This window comes from Haliotis asinina, chromosome 8 (genome assembly GCF_037392515.1).
Source record: "Haliotis asinina isolate JCU_RB_2024 chromosome 8, JCU_Hal_asi_v2, whole genome shotgun sequence".
NCBI classification, from domain to species: Eukaryota; Metazoa; Mollusca; class Gastropoda; order Lepetellida; family Haliotidae; genus Haliotis; species Haliotis asinina.
The window spans coordinates 49703330-49715938 of NC_090287.1; the positions used below are offsets into that span (position 1 = coordinate 49703330).

The following is a 12609-nucleotide window of genomic DNA, read 5'->3' on the forward strand; positions in this document are numbered from 1 at the left end:
TAAGTACCACCTGTTTATAAATTAGTATACAAAGTTAAGGAATAGTGTTGTATAAAGGGAAAGCGTGCTGAAAGGCAAAATCAAATGTTGTCTTTGAACTCATTGAATTTGTTCATATGAAGAGTAGGCTCGATGTCAACAGGACTTCTGAAGGTTAAACAAGTCTGAATAAACAATTGAACTTTATAACACGGGCCTTTGATCTGCATTTTTGAGGTAAGAAGTCTTTGGATCTGTTCGAACAAAGCTTCATTTTTCGACTACGTCATGATATTTGAATGCTTTAATAATTATTACCAAATATCGATTTCTGAGAAGAACAGACACCACGTTTTTCACACATCAAGATTGTATGATTTCCAGAAGTGAAATATCTAACTTATTTTTCTGTCGTATGTGTCTACCGTTTTACAAAAAAAATATATTGCAAATCTATTCTGTGATCAAAATGTTTGCACGTTTGATTATTGTGGCTTAGTGGATCTCACTACACCCATATGGTATTAATTCTACAGCTATTCCATAAATTGCCTCATACATGTATATTTCTGTAGGTATCACTACCAAACTATATATTACCTTAGGCATGTTACTTTAATCCATCCCGACATAAGATATGTCTGATACTGAAGTGGATACTATTGCTTATATCTACTGACGTGGAATTATTATCTTCAAAACAACACTGTGGTGTAATAATTCTTCTCTTGCTGTACCTTCAGTTCATTTTCTCTAGTGCTAGAACAAGGTCCCTTTACAAGACCCTCTACAATAGCAGAAGATCCTAAACAACTAATTATCTCTGACACTAATGCTAGAGTATATTGTATATTTTCTAATGAAAGGTATGGTTGTAGGTGTCATCCAAACTCTTTACATCCACCCCGGCATGAACGACATGATCGTCACCTTCTTCAGTCGCCGTGCGTATCGCGCCAATGTCATTAAATTGTATCCTCAATGTGTACGATTCAGCCCCTTTCTATGTAGTGTTGTAGAGCCCGTTTGCTGGTTTCATGTGGTCATATAAACCAGGATCACCTTTCCCCTCTTGCGTGGAGCTGTGGTTCTCGAGCACGAAGTACTGAACTCCCTCGAAACTGGCAACACTAGTAACTGCCGCAGATGCATTTGGACCCAGTGTAATAGCCCGTTCATCTACACCTGTCGTGTCGAAGTCGTGAAGATGGTTGTGAGGAGCTCCTGTCAGTATTCCGGTGTGTTTTGAGGACGTCTCTTTCTTGACATCAGGCACGGGATTGGACATTTTCTCAGTATTTCTTGTCACCGTTAGACCAGGAAGAGAGAGTGGTTTCCCGTCAAGTGCGTCTGGGTTTATATATGTATAGTCTGTCGATGCATCAAGACTACAGGTCACGTTTTCGGTGGATGTGTTGTTGCTCCTCTGTTGATATATTTCCTTTTTATCTAAACCAGTTTTGCGTTGTCTGAAACATAATTTGCAACATTGAATACAGGGTAAGAATGACCTGGATAGTTAATGCAAATCCGCTAAGCGGTTAATGTGTTCCACCACAGAAAATTGTTGTACTTTATGTCACAGCGGGAGGTAATCCTGGAAACAGCCTTGACGCAAAAGTCCCAAGCATACGAGTGGGGTGTATTAATGACTACCCAGCCACTCCACACCTGTTTGACGTTGAGTCATTTTGTGAACAAGTACTGTGGATGACTGAAGTAGTTCCTATGTGTATTTACTGTGCTCCCTTTAGACGTAGACGTGTGACATATTATTGACATATGACATTTGAAGGAAGTAAACATAAGCTGCAGGTTAATATCCAGATTACATTTTGAGGATACAATTTAAGGACGATAATTGAGAAATCAAATCTTATTTTATAATTTTCACAAAGTTATATCTGCTCAAGGAAAGTTACTGACTTTATGTTTGACATTTCGAAGCTATAGCACTAGCATAATTTTGAAGGAAGAAGAGCCTGTTCGAAATCTCACCTTCGCACAAAGACGACTACAGCGATTACAATCAGAAAGACACCAATGCCTGCACCCAGGCCGACGTAAAGACCTGGACGTACACAATTAGAGTACACATTAATACACATTGAAATTCAGTCAACATTGCGTGGTTTTTGCTGACTTTGAGCATGCATATCGGAGAGATATTTTCATAAGTCTCTTAACTGCATTGCAAACTTACTTGTCTGTGCATCACTTTCACCAGCTCCACCGGCGAGGCTGGAAAATTGACTCGCGGTCGTCGAGTTACCTAGAAATACGTACAAATGTTACGGCCGTCTTTGTTATTGGAGCTAAAAGATGGAAATTCGATATTATGGAAGCATATAAGTGAAACAATGTAGAAACTATTTTCTTCTACGATCTAATAAACTTTAATTTTTCCTTTATTTATGCTCACATTTTTATATATGATATCGTGATCTACGTACGTATGGGAAGGTATCATCTAGTATCGAATTATTCACTTGGTTAACCATGTTTTCGCGAGTAATCGACAATAGGTCTTAACTCATTTCAGTGTCAAAAGTTTGTGACACGGGTATATTTAGGTTTAAAAGCTGATGGACACTTTGAGATGATTCGAAAATGTAGTGAAAATAAAGAAAATGGCAAATAGAATATGTGAGAAATCGAACGTGCTCCTGTAATTTAAATATACCATATAAAGTATACCATACAAATCATTATAACGGTAAGAAATACTGTAGTATCGTATACTGAAGTACTGGTATAATAAACTTTGATGTATGTATCATCCAACAACAACGTGACCCTCAGCCACAGACGTTACCTGCTCTCTTTGTGGCCTTGAGGGAAGAGTACCAATTCATTCCCAGGCACTTCATCCGGAATCTGATCCAGTCTCTAGGACGCCGATGCCAAGAAAACACTGATGCTAATGGTGGTCACACAAGATACCGACTGCTCTGCGACCTTGACCTTGGAACACTTGTCTTTTGTGACGTACATTTTGTTGCAGCATTGGACCGTTAATCTTCATTCAGGTTTTCTTCATGACTGCCCTGTATTACTGAACCTTAAGTGTATAAACTGATTACAATTTTCAGCTATGTGTTTCCTTTTTTTTTGAGTAGCACATTTCAATGCTAAAACAGTTGAGGATCTTTTTACCACTGTTAATTTTAAATTAATGTGTTGGGGTTTTTTTTGTAAAAAAAAGAAATTGATTTAATTGGTGAATTTGTATTGATATCTTCTGTAGATAGCTGTGTTTTAATGATTGATAGTTTATTATTAGCTTAGATTGTTAGTGACTGTACCCTCAAAGGGGGTTGAAGTATTGTAAAATTATTGTCCTTCTGAGAGGGTATGTGAGTCCCAACTCATTTAAAGTAAATTTAAACTTGCCACATTTCTAATCGTAGAATATGTGTGCTTTTAATTTATGGCTAGATTTTTCTTCCGTCACCAATGGCTGAAGGGAATAGTCCCCATGGTCGAGTATGGTGATCTACCTTCGGCTGTTGGTGATTTATAGTCCGTTTTTATTGTGTACCGTCTATAGTGATTGCATTTCACGATAGCCTCCTAGTTTTAGATTTTCATAGCCGTGATAATCTAGTATTTTACTGTCCCTATTTCCAAACTGATATAAACTAGACTGTTCTTGTCATGACATGGCTGAAATGTGCCGGTGTGACGCTAAATAATAACTCACTCACTCTAGAGAAACATCTGAAGGCAAGAATGTAGACTTTTAAAGAGATGGGCTGTGGAATGGGCAACCAATGGAGGTCCTTCAACACAGGAAGCATGTCATGCAAAAGTTGTAATGTGCTGGTCCAGTGACAACGCTAGATCAACAGTCACGCCAAGGTCTTCAACACTGTTAGACAGTAGAACAGTGGTTTCGCCAAAGCGAGACGACTTGATGTCGGTCTGTTTCGGGGAAGTGTATTCACCACTAGGAGACACTCTGAAGCTTCTTCAGTTGTACCTCAAAAAGTGTGAAATCGAAACACCAAAGGCGGCAGCTTTTGGAATATGTGCTCGAGATAAACTTGCAATCACCCCTTTTGTCTTACAGCCTTGTGGAGCGCTTTTGACACTCTGAATGTTTATGCGTAGATGTTAATACACTCTGCAAAAATGAACGGCATAAGCCATTTTATAAAGCATTTATTGCGTTAGTTTAAGAGCAATGATTTCATGTAATGCCAGTGGGGAAAGAGTGAAAATCAACACGTCAGCAGACAAAGAATTCACCAACAGTTGAACGTTTATTGTTGTACTGTGTATTGCCACTATTGGGTGAGTGAGTGAGTTAATATTTAACGTCACATCGGCAATATTTCAGCCATATCGTGACGGGAAATTAACACTGAAATGGAATATATGTGTAATATAAAAACCTGTCGACAAAGGACAGTAAAAACACTAGAATATCACAGACATGAATATAAAACCAGCATGAAAAACTAAAACATTGTAATTAAAAAAGACAATACATTATAAAACACGGGCTATAGATCGCCAACAACCGAAGGTAGATCACCATACTAGTGACCATGGGGACTTACAGTACCTTTGCTACCTGCGTGGACCCTAGCTGGATGTACACCATCCCTTTAGCCGCTGGCGAGTGTACGAAATGCTAGCCAAATTTAAAATGACAAGAATACTAGGATTTAAAAACCTGGCAGACTTAAATTTACATCGAATGTTTGGAGACTTACGTACCCTCTCAGGAGGACAATAATTTTACAATACTTCAACCCCCTTTGAGGGTACAGCCACTAACAATACAAATTACTAATCTAAGCTACCAATGATTTAAAATACATCTATTCACGGAACATATTACTCAAAATTCAACCAAAAAATCAATTTCTTTAAAAAAAATAACAATAACTAAATGAGAAACAACAGTGGTAAAAAGATCCTTGATGGTTTTGACATTGAAATATCTATCCCTTGTATGGCCAATACGACATCGTCGTAGTATGACCTCTTCAAATCTGGACTGACAACCCAAGTGGGTATAACCAATGTAAGGTTTTATCTCATGTAATTTGTTGATACCCACTTGGGTGTCCCACTTCTTCTGCATCAGATCATGGATATAAGATCTAATGATGGCTTTGTAATCAGAGTATGGAATAAGAAGGGGTGTCACAGATTTGTTGAGTGCTGCTTTTGCAGCAAGATCGGCCATCACATTCCCAGAAATACCTACGTGACTGGGTAACCAACAAAAGACGATGTCGTATTGGCCAGTAGCAAAAATATTATACAGTTCAATAATTTCAATTAAAAGTGGATGTTTACAAGAAATATTTTTAATAGCCTGAAGGCAAGAAAGAGAGTCGGAAAATATTATATACTGTTTACGTTTAGGGTGTCTTTGAATATATTTAAGAGCTGTTAATATGGCGTTAGCTTCTGCTGTGAAAATAGAACTATTGTCTGGTAATCTAGAAGATATTGTTCTGGATCCAATGACAGTAGCACAAGCAACTGCTCCACCGTCCTTGGACCCATCTGTAAATAAGGATTTGTAATTGTCATATGTATGTTTCAATTGATTATATTCTTGTTTATACTGTAACTCATTCGTTTCTGATTTTTTCAATGTAGTTAATGTTAGGTCAACCTGTGGCCTAACCAACTGCCAAGGGGGAGAGGAAAGAAGACGGAAAGGAGCTATATTGTCCAGCTCAATACCAGCAGCAGCTATAAACGGCTGTATTCTGAGCTCAAGATGTGGAACAAGAGAAGACTTTTTGCTATACAAATCCTCATAAAAAGGATTGAAGACACAGTTATATGCAGGGTTAGATTCGTTAAAGTATAGTTTTGTGATATATTGTAAAGATAATTTGATACGGGAGTTGTGCAAGAGATGGTTCATCGGCCTCAACGTAAAGACTGTCAATAGGTGAAGTTAGGAAAGACCCAAGACAAAGTCTTAAACCTTGGTGGTGGACAGACTCAAGAAGTTTAAGGTTGCTTTTGCAGGCTCCACCATATACGATGGAGTCATAATCAAGTTCAGAACGTACGAGTGATCGATATAGATGGAAAAGGGTAGCTTGATCCCCTCCCCATTTAGAATTTGACACCACTTTTAATAAGTCAAGTGCTTTCAGGCATTTAGTTTTAAGTGATTTAATATGCGGTAAAAACGTTAAGTGTGAATCAAAGATTAAAGCCAAGAACTTGGCTTCCTTCACAAATTTAATCGGCGTGCCATCTAGAGACAGTTCGGGGTCTTTATGTGGTTTGTATTTACGACAAAAGTGTATGCTGTTAGTTTTTGATTTAGAAAATTTAAAGCCATTTTCAAGACACCATTTATTTATCTTGTTTAAACACAACTGCAATTGCCGTTCAATGGTATGCATATTTTACCACGACAAGAAATATTAAAATCATCCACAAATAACGATCCATCAATTGAATCGCTTAAAACTTTAGATAAACTGTTGATCTTGATGCTAAAAAGAGTGACAGACAAAATACTGCCTTGTGGAACACCCTGATCCTGATTGTAATGATCAGACAGGGTAGAACTCACACGGACATGGAATTGTCTGTTATTTAAAAACGTGGCTATAAATTCAGGCAAACGACCTCGCAACCCGAAGTCATGTAAATCTCTTAAAGTGCCATATTTCTAAGTAGTGTCATACGCTTTTTCAAGATAAAAAAAGATTGACACAGCGTGTTGGTTGTTAATTAGTGCGTTTTTAACAAATGATTCCAGTCGCACGAGGTGATCAACAGTACTTCTGTTTTTACGGAAACTACACAGTGTATCTGTTATGAGATTATTTGTTTCCAAGTACCAAACAATTCGATTATTTATCATGCGTTCCATGGTCTTGCAAACACGGCTAGTTAATGAAATCGGACAATAATTGGATGGATCCGTATGATCACGTCCTGGTTTAGGTATTGGTACTACTATGGCGTCACGCCATAAAGGAGGAAAGTTACTTGATGTCCAAATATCATCAAAAATATTTAGGAGAGTTTCCAGACAGGATTCTGGTAAATGTTTCAGGAGTTGATAATGTGTGTTATCAGCTCCTGTAGCAGTGTCATGAGCTTGATCAAGAGCAGTATGGAGTTCATGAATAGAAAACGTTTCATTATAATCTTCCCCATGATCAGAATTGAAATTAATAGTTTTCTTTTCTTGTTGTCTTTGATACTGCGTAAATTTAGGTATATAATTAGAAGAGGAAGAACGTTTAGCGTGGGTTTCACCCAGTTTATTTGCAATATCTGATTTATCAGTAAGTAATTGATCTCCATGTTTAAGATGATGGACAGTAGATTTAGTACCTTTACGTTTAATTTTCTGGACCATGTTCCATACCTTAGACATGGGTGTCCGAGAATTTATTTTGGATACATAATTTTGCCAAGATTGGCGTTTGTTCTGTTTAAAAGTACGCCGTGCTTTAGCATTTAAAATTTTAAATTTATTTTAAATTATTTATAGGATGGCGACGGAAATAATGTTCTGCTTTTTTCCTTGCCTTCCTAGCTTGTTTGCATTCATCGCTGAACCATGGTTTTCGAATATGTGGAAGTGCAGAGGACTTTGGTATATACTCATCAGCCATGGAATTCAGTTCATCAGAAAAAACATCTAATAGCATCAGGAACGTCAATAAAAAGTTCAGGATTAAGTTTCTCCGCACACAGTGTTTCATATAAAGCCCAGTTAGCCTTTTAGAATTCCGCCTTGATGATGGAGGAACATCAGATGGAGTTACAGATTTTAGAATAGTAGGAAAATGGTCACTTCCACAAAGGTCATCGTGGACAGACCATTCAAATTCATTTAGTAGTTCTGAATTTGTGAGTGACAAGTCAAGAGCAGAATAGGTCCCTGTACCATGGTGTAAATATGTGTTGGAACCATCATAATAAGTACATAAATCATTGTCGGAACAAAAGTCCTCCAACAACGTACCTTTGGTGTTTGTAGTTACACTACCCCAGAGTGGGTTGTGCCCATTTAAATCTCCCATTATAATACAGGGCTTCGGGAGTTGGTCATATAGAGCCTGAAGATCAGTTTTGGCAAACGTCGAAGATGGCGAAATATAGAGTGAGCATAGCGTAAACGCTACATGTAAAGTAATTCTCACTGCAACAGCCTGCATATTAGTAATAAGGGAAACTGGGCTTTGAATAACGTTTTGTCTGACTAGAACGGATGACGACCTGCAAGTGGCTCTATCACCTGGAGGTGAAAAACAATGATATGCATTAAAATGACGAAGGTCAAATGTATCTGTTTGTTTTAAATATGTTTCTTGGAGACATGTCGCTGAAGGTGTGAAATCTTGGACTAATAGCTGTAATTCATGTAAATTAGTCCTTAATCCTCTGCAGTTCCACTGTACAATATTATTGGAATAAACTATCTTTTGGGGGGATTTACCCCGCACTCTTTTGGAGGGCGACAAGCTATGTGCCCTAGAATGGACGTTTTCAGAAACGTCCATGTCTTCAAGAGACCCGTATTTATTAAACAATTGAATTTTGTTTTGTGACCCTTTAGGTGCTCTGCCACTTTGTTGTTTTGAAGCATCAGGCTTTGGCTTAGGTTTACTTTTCACAGTTTGTTGACTATCAGCTGTCGATTGAGACTTTGAGTGTGACTGAGATGATGATGATTTATGATCAGAAGAAGACTTTGATGTACTAGGAAGTGATTCCTCAGTCTGAGATGATATGGCAGAGTACAAAAGCTGAGGAGAATTGCAATTTACCCAAGTCAAGGTAGTCTGGCAGTCTGTGGATGATTTTGTTATTTTTAGAGGTAGACTCCGATGATGTTTTTGCTACTGTAGCATAACTTTCTGGAAGATCAGACCTCTTTACCAGTTTTTTTTTGCCTCAGAAAAGGAGATATTTTGAGTAAACTTTATTCTGTTTATCTCCATTTGCTCTTTCCAAATAGGACACTGTTTTGAAAATGAGGAATGGTCGCCTGAGCAGTTGGTGCTTTTTTTGACATTACTGTCACAATCGTCTGTTGTGTGTGTCTTTTCACTGCAGTGCAAGTATTGACACCGTGGCCGAACTTTTGGCATTTGAAACACCGACGGGGATTCGGAATGTGCTTTTCCACACTGATATTACAGTATCCAGCTTTAAGTGATGTTGGAGCAGTAGGTGATGAGAAAGAAAACAGATAGGTATTAGTTTGAATAGTTGTGTTGTTTTTTCGGGTTGTGAAACGTTTGACATATAATACACCCTGATCTTTCATTTCGGAAGCGATATCAAGTTTAGACATGTCTGCCAGCATGCGATCTCGATCACGTACTATGCCCTTACTCGTGTTCAGTGTTTTGTGGGCCGTTACAGTAACCGGAGTACCAACAAAAGTGTCGATATTCAAAAGGTTGGTTGACTGTTGCTTTCTGGCGCACTCAATCAACAGCGCACCAAAACGTAATCTTCTAATGTTCTTTACTTCGCCAGCAATGCCTTGGATACCCTTAGACACAGCAAACGGTTTCAGCTTCAAAGGTGTGTTATCTTTGGTCTCAATGACAAGTGACGTGGCCAGTAATCAATCTGTTTGGACGGTCTGAGTTCGTCAACGGGATCATTTTGGAGAGGAAGTTTGCTCTTCTTAGTGGGGTTTCGTAAGCCATGGTTAGTTATGTAGATTGCATAAGTGTGCATTAACTCCACTGACATTCACCTGGGCTATCTCACCCGATTGTTCATCACATATTCCAAACATGGTAAATTCACCCCAAGTGGAGTTTCACCCCATTAATTGTGTATTTGTAGGTACTGTTTTTGTTTCCGTTTTTAATATTATGCGTACAAATATGGAGAATAGAATTGGTGCTCAATGTGTTGTCATAATTAAGCAATGTGTTACAACAATCAGGTAAGTGCTATTGAATCTGCACATAGGACTGAAGCTTATATCTCATCACACTTAAAACTAAAATGAACATTTAAACACGTCAACACTGAATTAGACATTACCCTTGCATTTCTGCCATGGCGACTGCATGTGTCTGGACATCTGCCTGAGCTGCAAGAAGACACTAAAGCGACCTTCAGCTAAGGTGTGGCCGCATATGTTGTTAAAATTTGACCAGCTATCAAGTACTTGGTTTCATTCAAGAGGGAAAATTCTGTTAATCCCTTTTCACTGGTTTGTGAATTGTAATCTCCTTTGTTTACTTGTTAGCAGACGGCATTTTCAGTGATCCTCAGTATGGATGATTCAGAGGAGAGGAACTTGATTTTAGAGTATTATAACAAGGACATCAGATCTGCTAAAGTGATTTCAAGAAGAACAGGCATCCCTTTGTCCACTGTTTATCATGTACCACTATAAAAATATTGCAAATGGATATGGTACTGAGTACCAGGGAACAGAAAATTGACTGTCGGTGACAGGAGGCCGTTTCGTATTCTTGTTTCTAAAACCAAACGAAGGAGTGTAGAAAACTTGAGACCGGATATGATTGATAGAGGAATTGTGACTGTCTGTAGGGAGACAACTAGAACTGATCTGCATGCGATGGGCTGGCAGAAAAGCCAAGCAATTCCATCACCGATCATGAAACCTGAACAAAAGGGTCGAAGGTTGAACTGGTGCTTACAGCATAGAAATGTTAACTGGAACAATGTGAAGGTTCTGTGTGACTGTGGCACCCATGGCGAGCCACCTCCTCGTGGTCGGTGCTGTTTAACGTTAAGAGCTCGCCAGTCCCCGGTTGTGGACCCGGGGGACTATTTGCTCCAACAACCCGTTTGCCGTGGGTTGCGGCCCTGTGTTGGTGAAGGAGTGAGTGAGTGAGTTTAGTTTACACCGCACCCAGCAATATTCCAGCCATATGGCGGCGGTCTGTAAATAATCGAGTCTGGACCAGACAATCCAGTGATCAACAACGTGAGCATCGATCTGCGCAAGTGGGAACCGATGACATGTGTCAACCAAGTCAGCGAGCCTCACCATCCGATCCCATTAGTAGCCTCTTACGACAGCATAGTCGCCTTTTATGGCAAGAATGGGTTGCTGAAGGTCTCACTCACTCATTGCAGTGAGAAAACTCACGTTACTGAGCATTACAATAATACCATTAAAAATGCGTCAACTGCTCTAGGACACATTATTCTTTCACTAAACAGTCCAATCTGGAGGCAACAAATTGAGATCAATAAAATCAAATTACACAGAATATCACTTTTGTTGAAGCTAAGAAACTTCCTGTTCCCACATCAGAACCTGATACATGTTATGCCTTAATTACGAATACTCCATCTGCCATCAACATCAAAACAGCCATGTCTACATCATCAGCAATGTGCCAGGCCGTTTTGACAAATAAACTTGAAGTATACTCATCCAATCAGTCACTCAGACGGCACCCGTGAACAGGGGATATTTGGTCCACCAACCCGTTTGCCGTGGGTTGCAGCCCTGTGTCAGTGGAGGAAGGGATCCTGGTGGTTGAGGGCAATAGGGGCTTGTAACTATGTTCCTATTGCCTAATATACCACTTTTTGGGGGCCTGACTTCACCTAGACGGGTGGTTGAATGGGCCCGGTTCAACCAATCGGCTGGTCATGCCAAGCCTGTGCATGGATTATAATTATATTTATCATTGCGCAAATATTATTTGGAACTGGTGTAACTTTAGTCTTGGCGTTATTGTCTAAAATATTTTTTATTTTAAATTATGTTGTTCTGAACTTTGCCTAGAGTCCTATGCCCAGAAGGCGGTGGCTTATGGGCCAATCTGGTGGAATTATTAATCTTTTAATTCTTCTGCTGGAGTATATCATCCGGGCATCCTTTGGTGCTGTAAGCTGGAGGCCCGCTTGCTTTAGCATTGTCCTTGTGATACTCCGTGGTGGGTGGGGAGCTCGGATGACAAACCAATATACTAATAATCATGGATTACCAAACCCCTAACAAAAAAAACAACAACAAAACATCAACAGGAAAATGATGATCAGCATCGACCCTCTATACAAATTGATCACTGGTCACGTTTTTGGTTTTTGAGACCCCTTGACAAGAGTCCTTTAAAATAAATCCCTTTGCAATTTCAAAAGGTATCTCTGGCATTGCAGGTGAGGTGAAAGATATCAAACGCTTGCGATCAGGTTTGCTGCTGATTGAACGTAGCAGAAAACAACAAGCTACCAACCTGTTATCAACTGATATGTTTGTCGGAGTCCCGGTATTAGTTTCTGCCCACAGAACACTGAATACAAGCAAAGGTATAGTTCGAGACCGTGAACGTCTTCTAGCAGACATGACTGAGCTCGATATAGTGTCCGAGATGAAAGATCAAGGAGTATATTTCGTCAAACGTTTCACAACGCTGAAAAATAATGAGACTGTCCAAATCAACACATATCTGTTTTCATTTTCAGCTCCAACTCCTTCAAAGTCAATGAATGTTGACTTACATATTCCAAATCCTCTGCGCTGCTTTAAGTGTCAAAAGTACGGACATGGTGTTAATACTTGAACATTGTCTGTTACATGTGCACATGTAACCGAAGATTGTGCCAGTATTCACAAAAAATGTGCAAACTGTTCAGGAAATCATTCATCCCTTTCGAAAGTATGTCCTA

General features: G+C 39.1%; 1 protein-coding gene across 1 annotated transcript in view; it reads right to left on the reverse strand.

The window, feature by feature from the left end:
• Window positions 1-982: 982 nt before the first annotated feature.
• The window catches only part of LOC137295285 (uncharacterized), a 32520-nt gene continuing 20893 nt past the window's right edge, over window positions 983-12609 (reverse strand). Inside the window, exons 10-11 of the mRNA XM_067826599.1 lie at window positions 1978-2050; window positions 983-1448 (exon numbers count right to left, since the gene is read on the reverse strand). Of these exons, the coding sequence (XP_067682700.1) occupies window positions 983-1448; window positions 1978-2050 (539 nt within the window). The remainder of the gene's footprint in view (window positions 1449-1977; window positions 2051-12609) is intronic.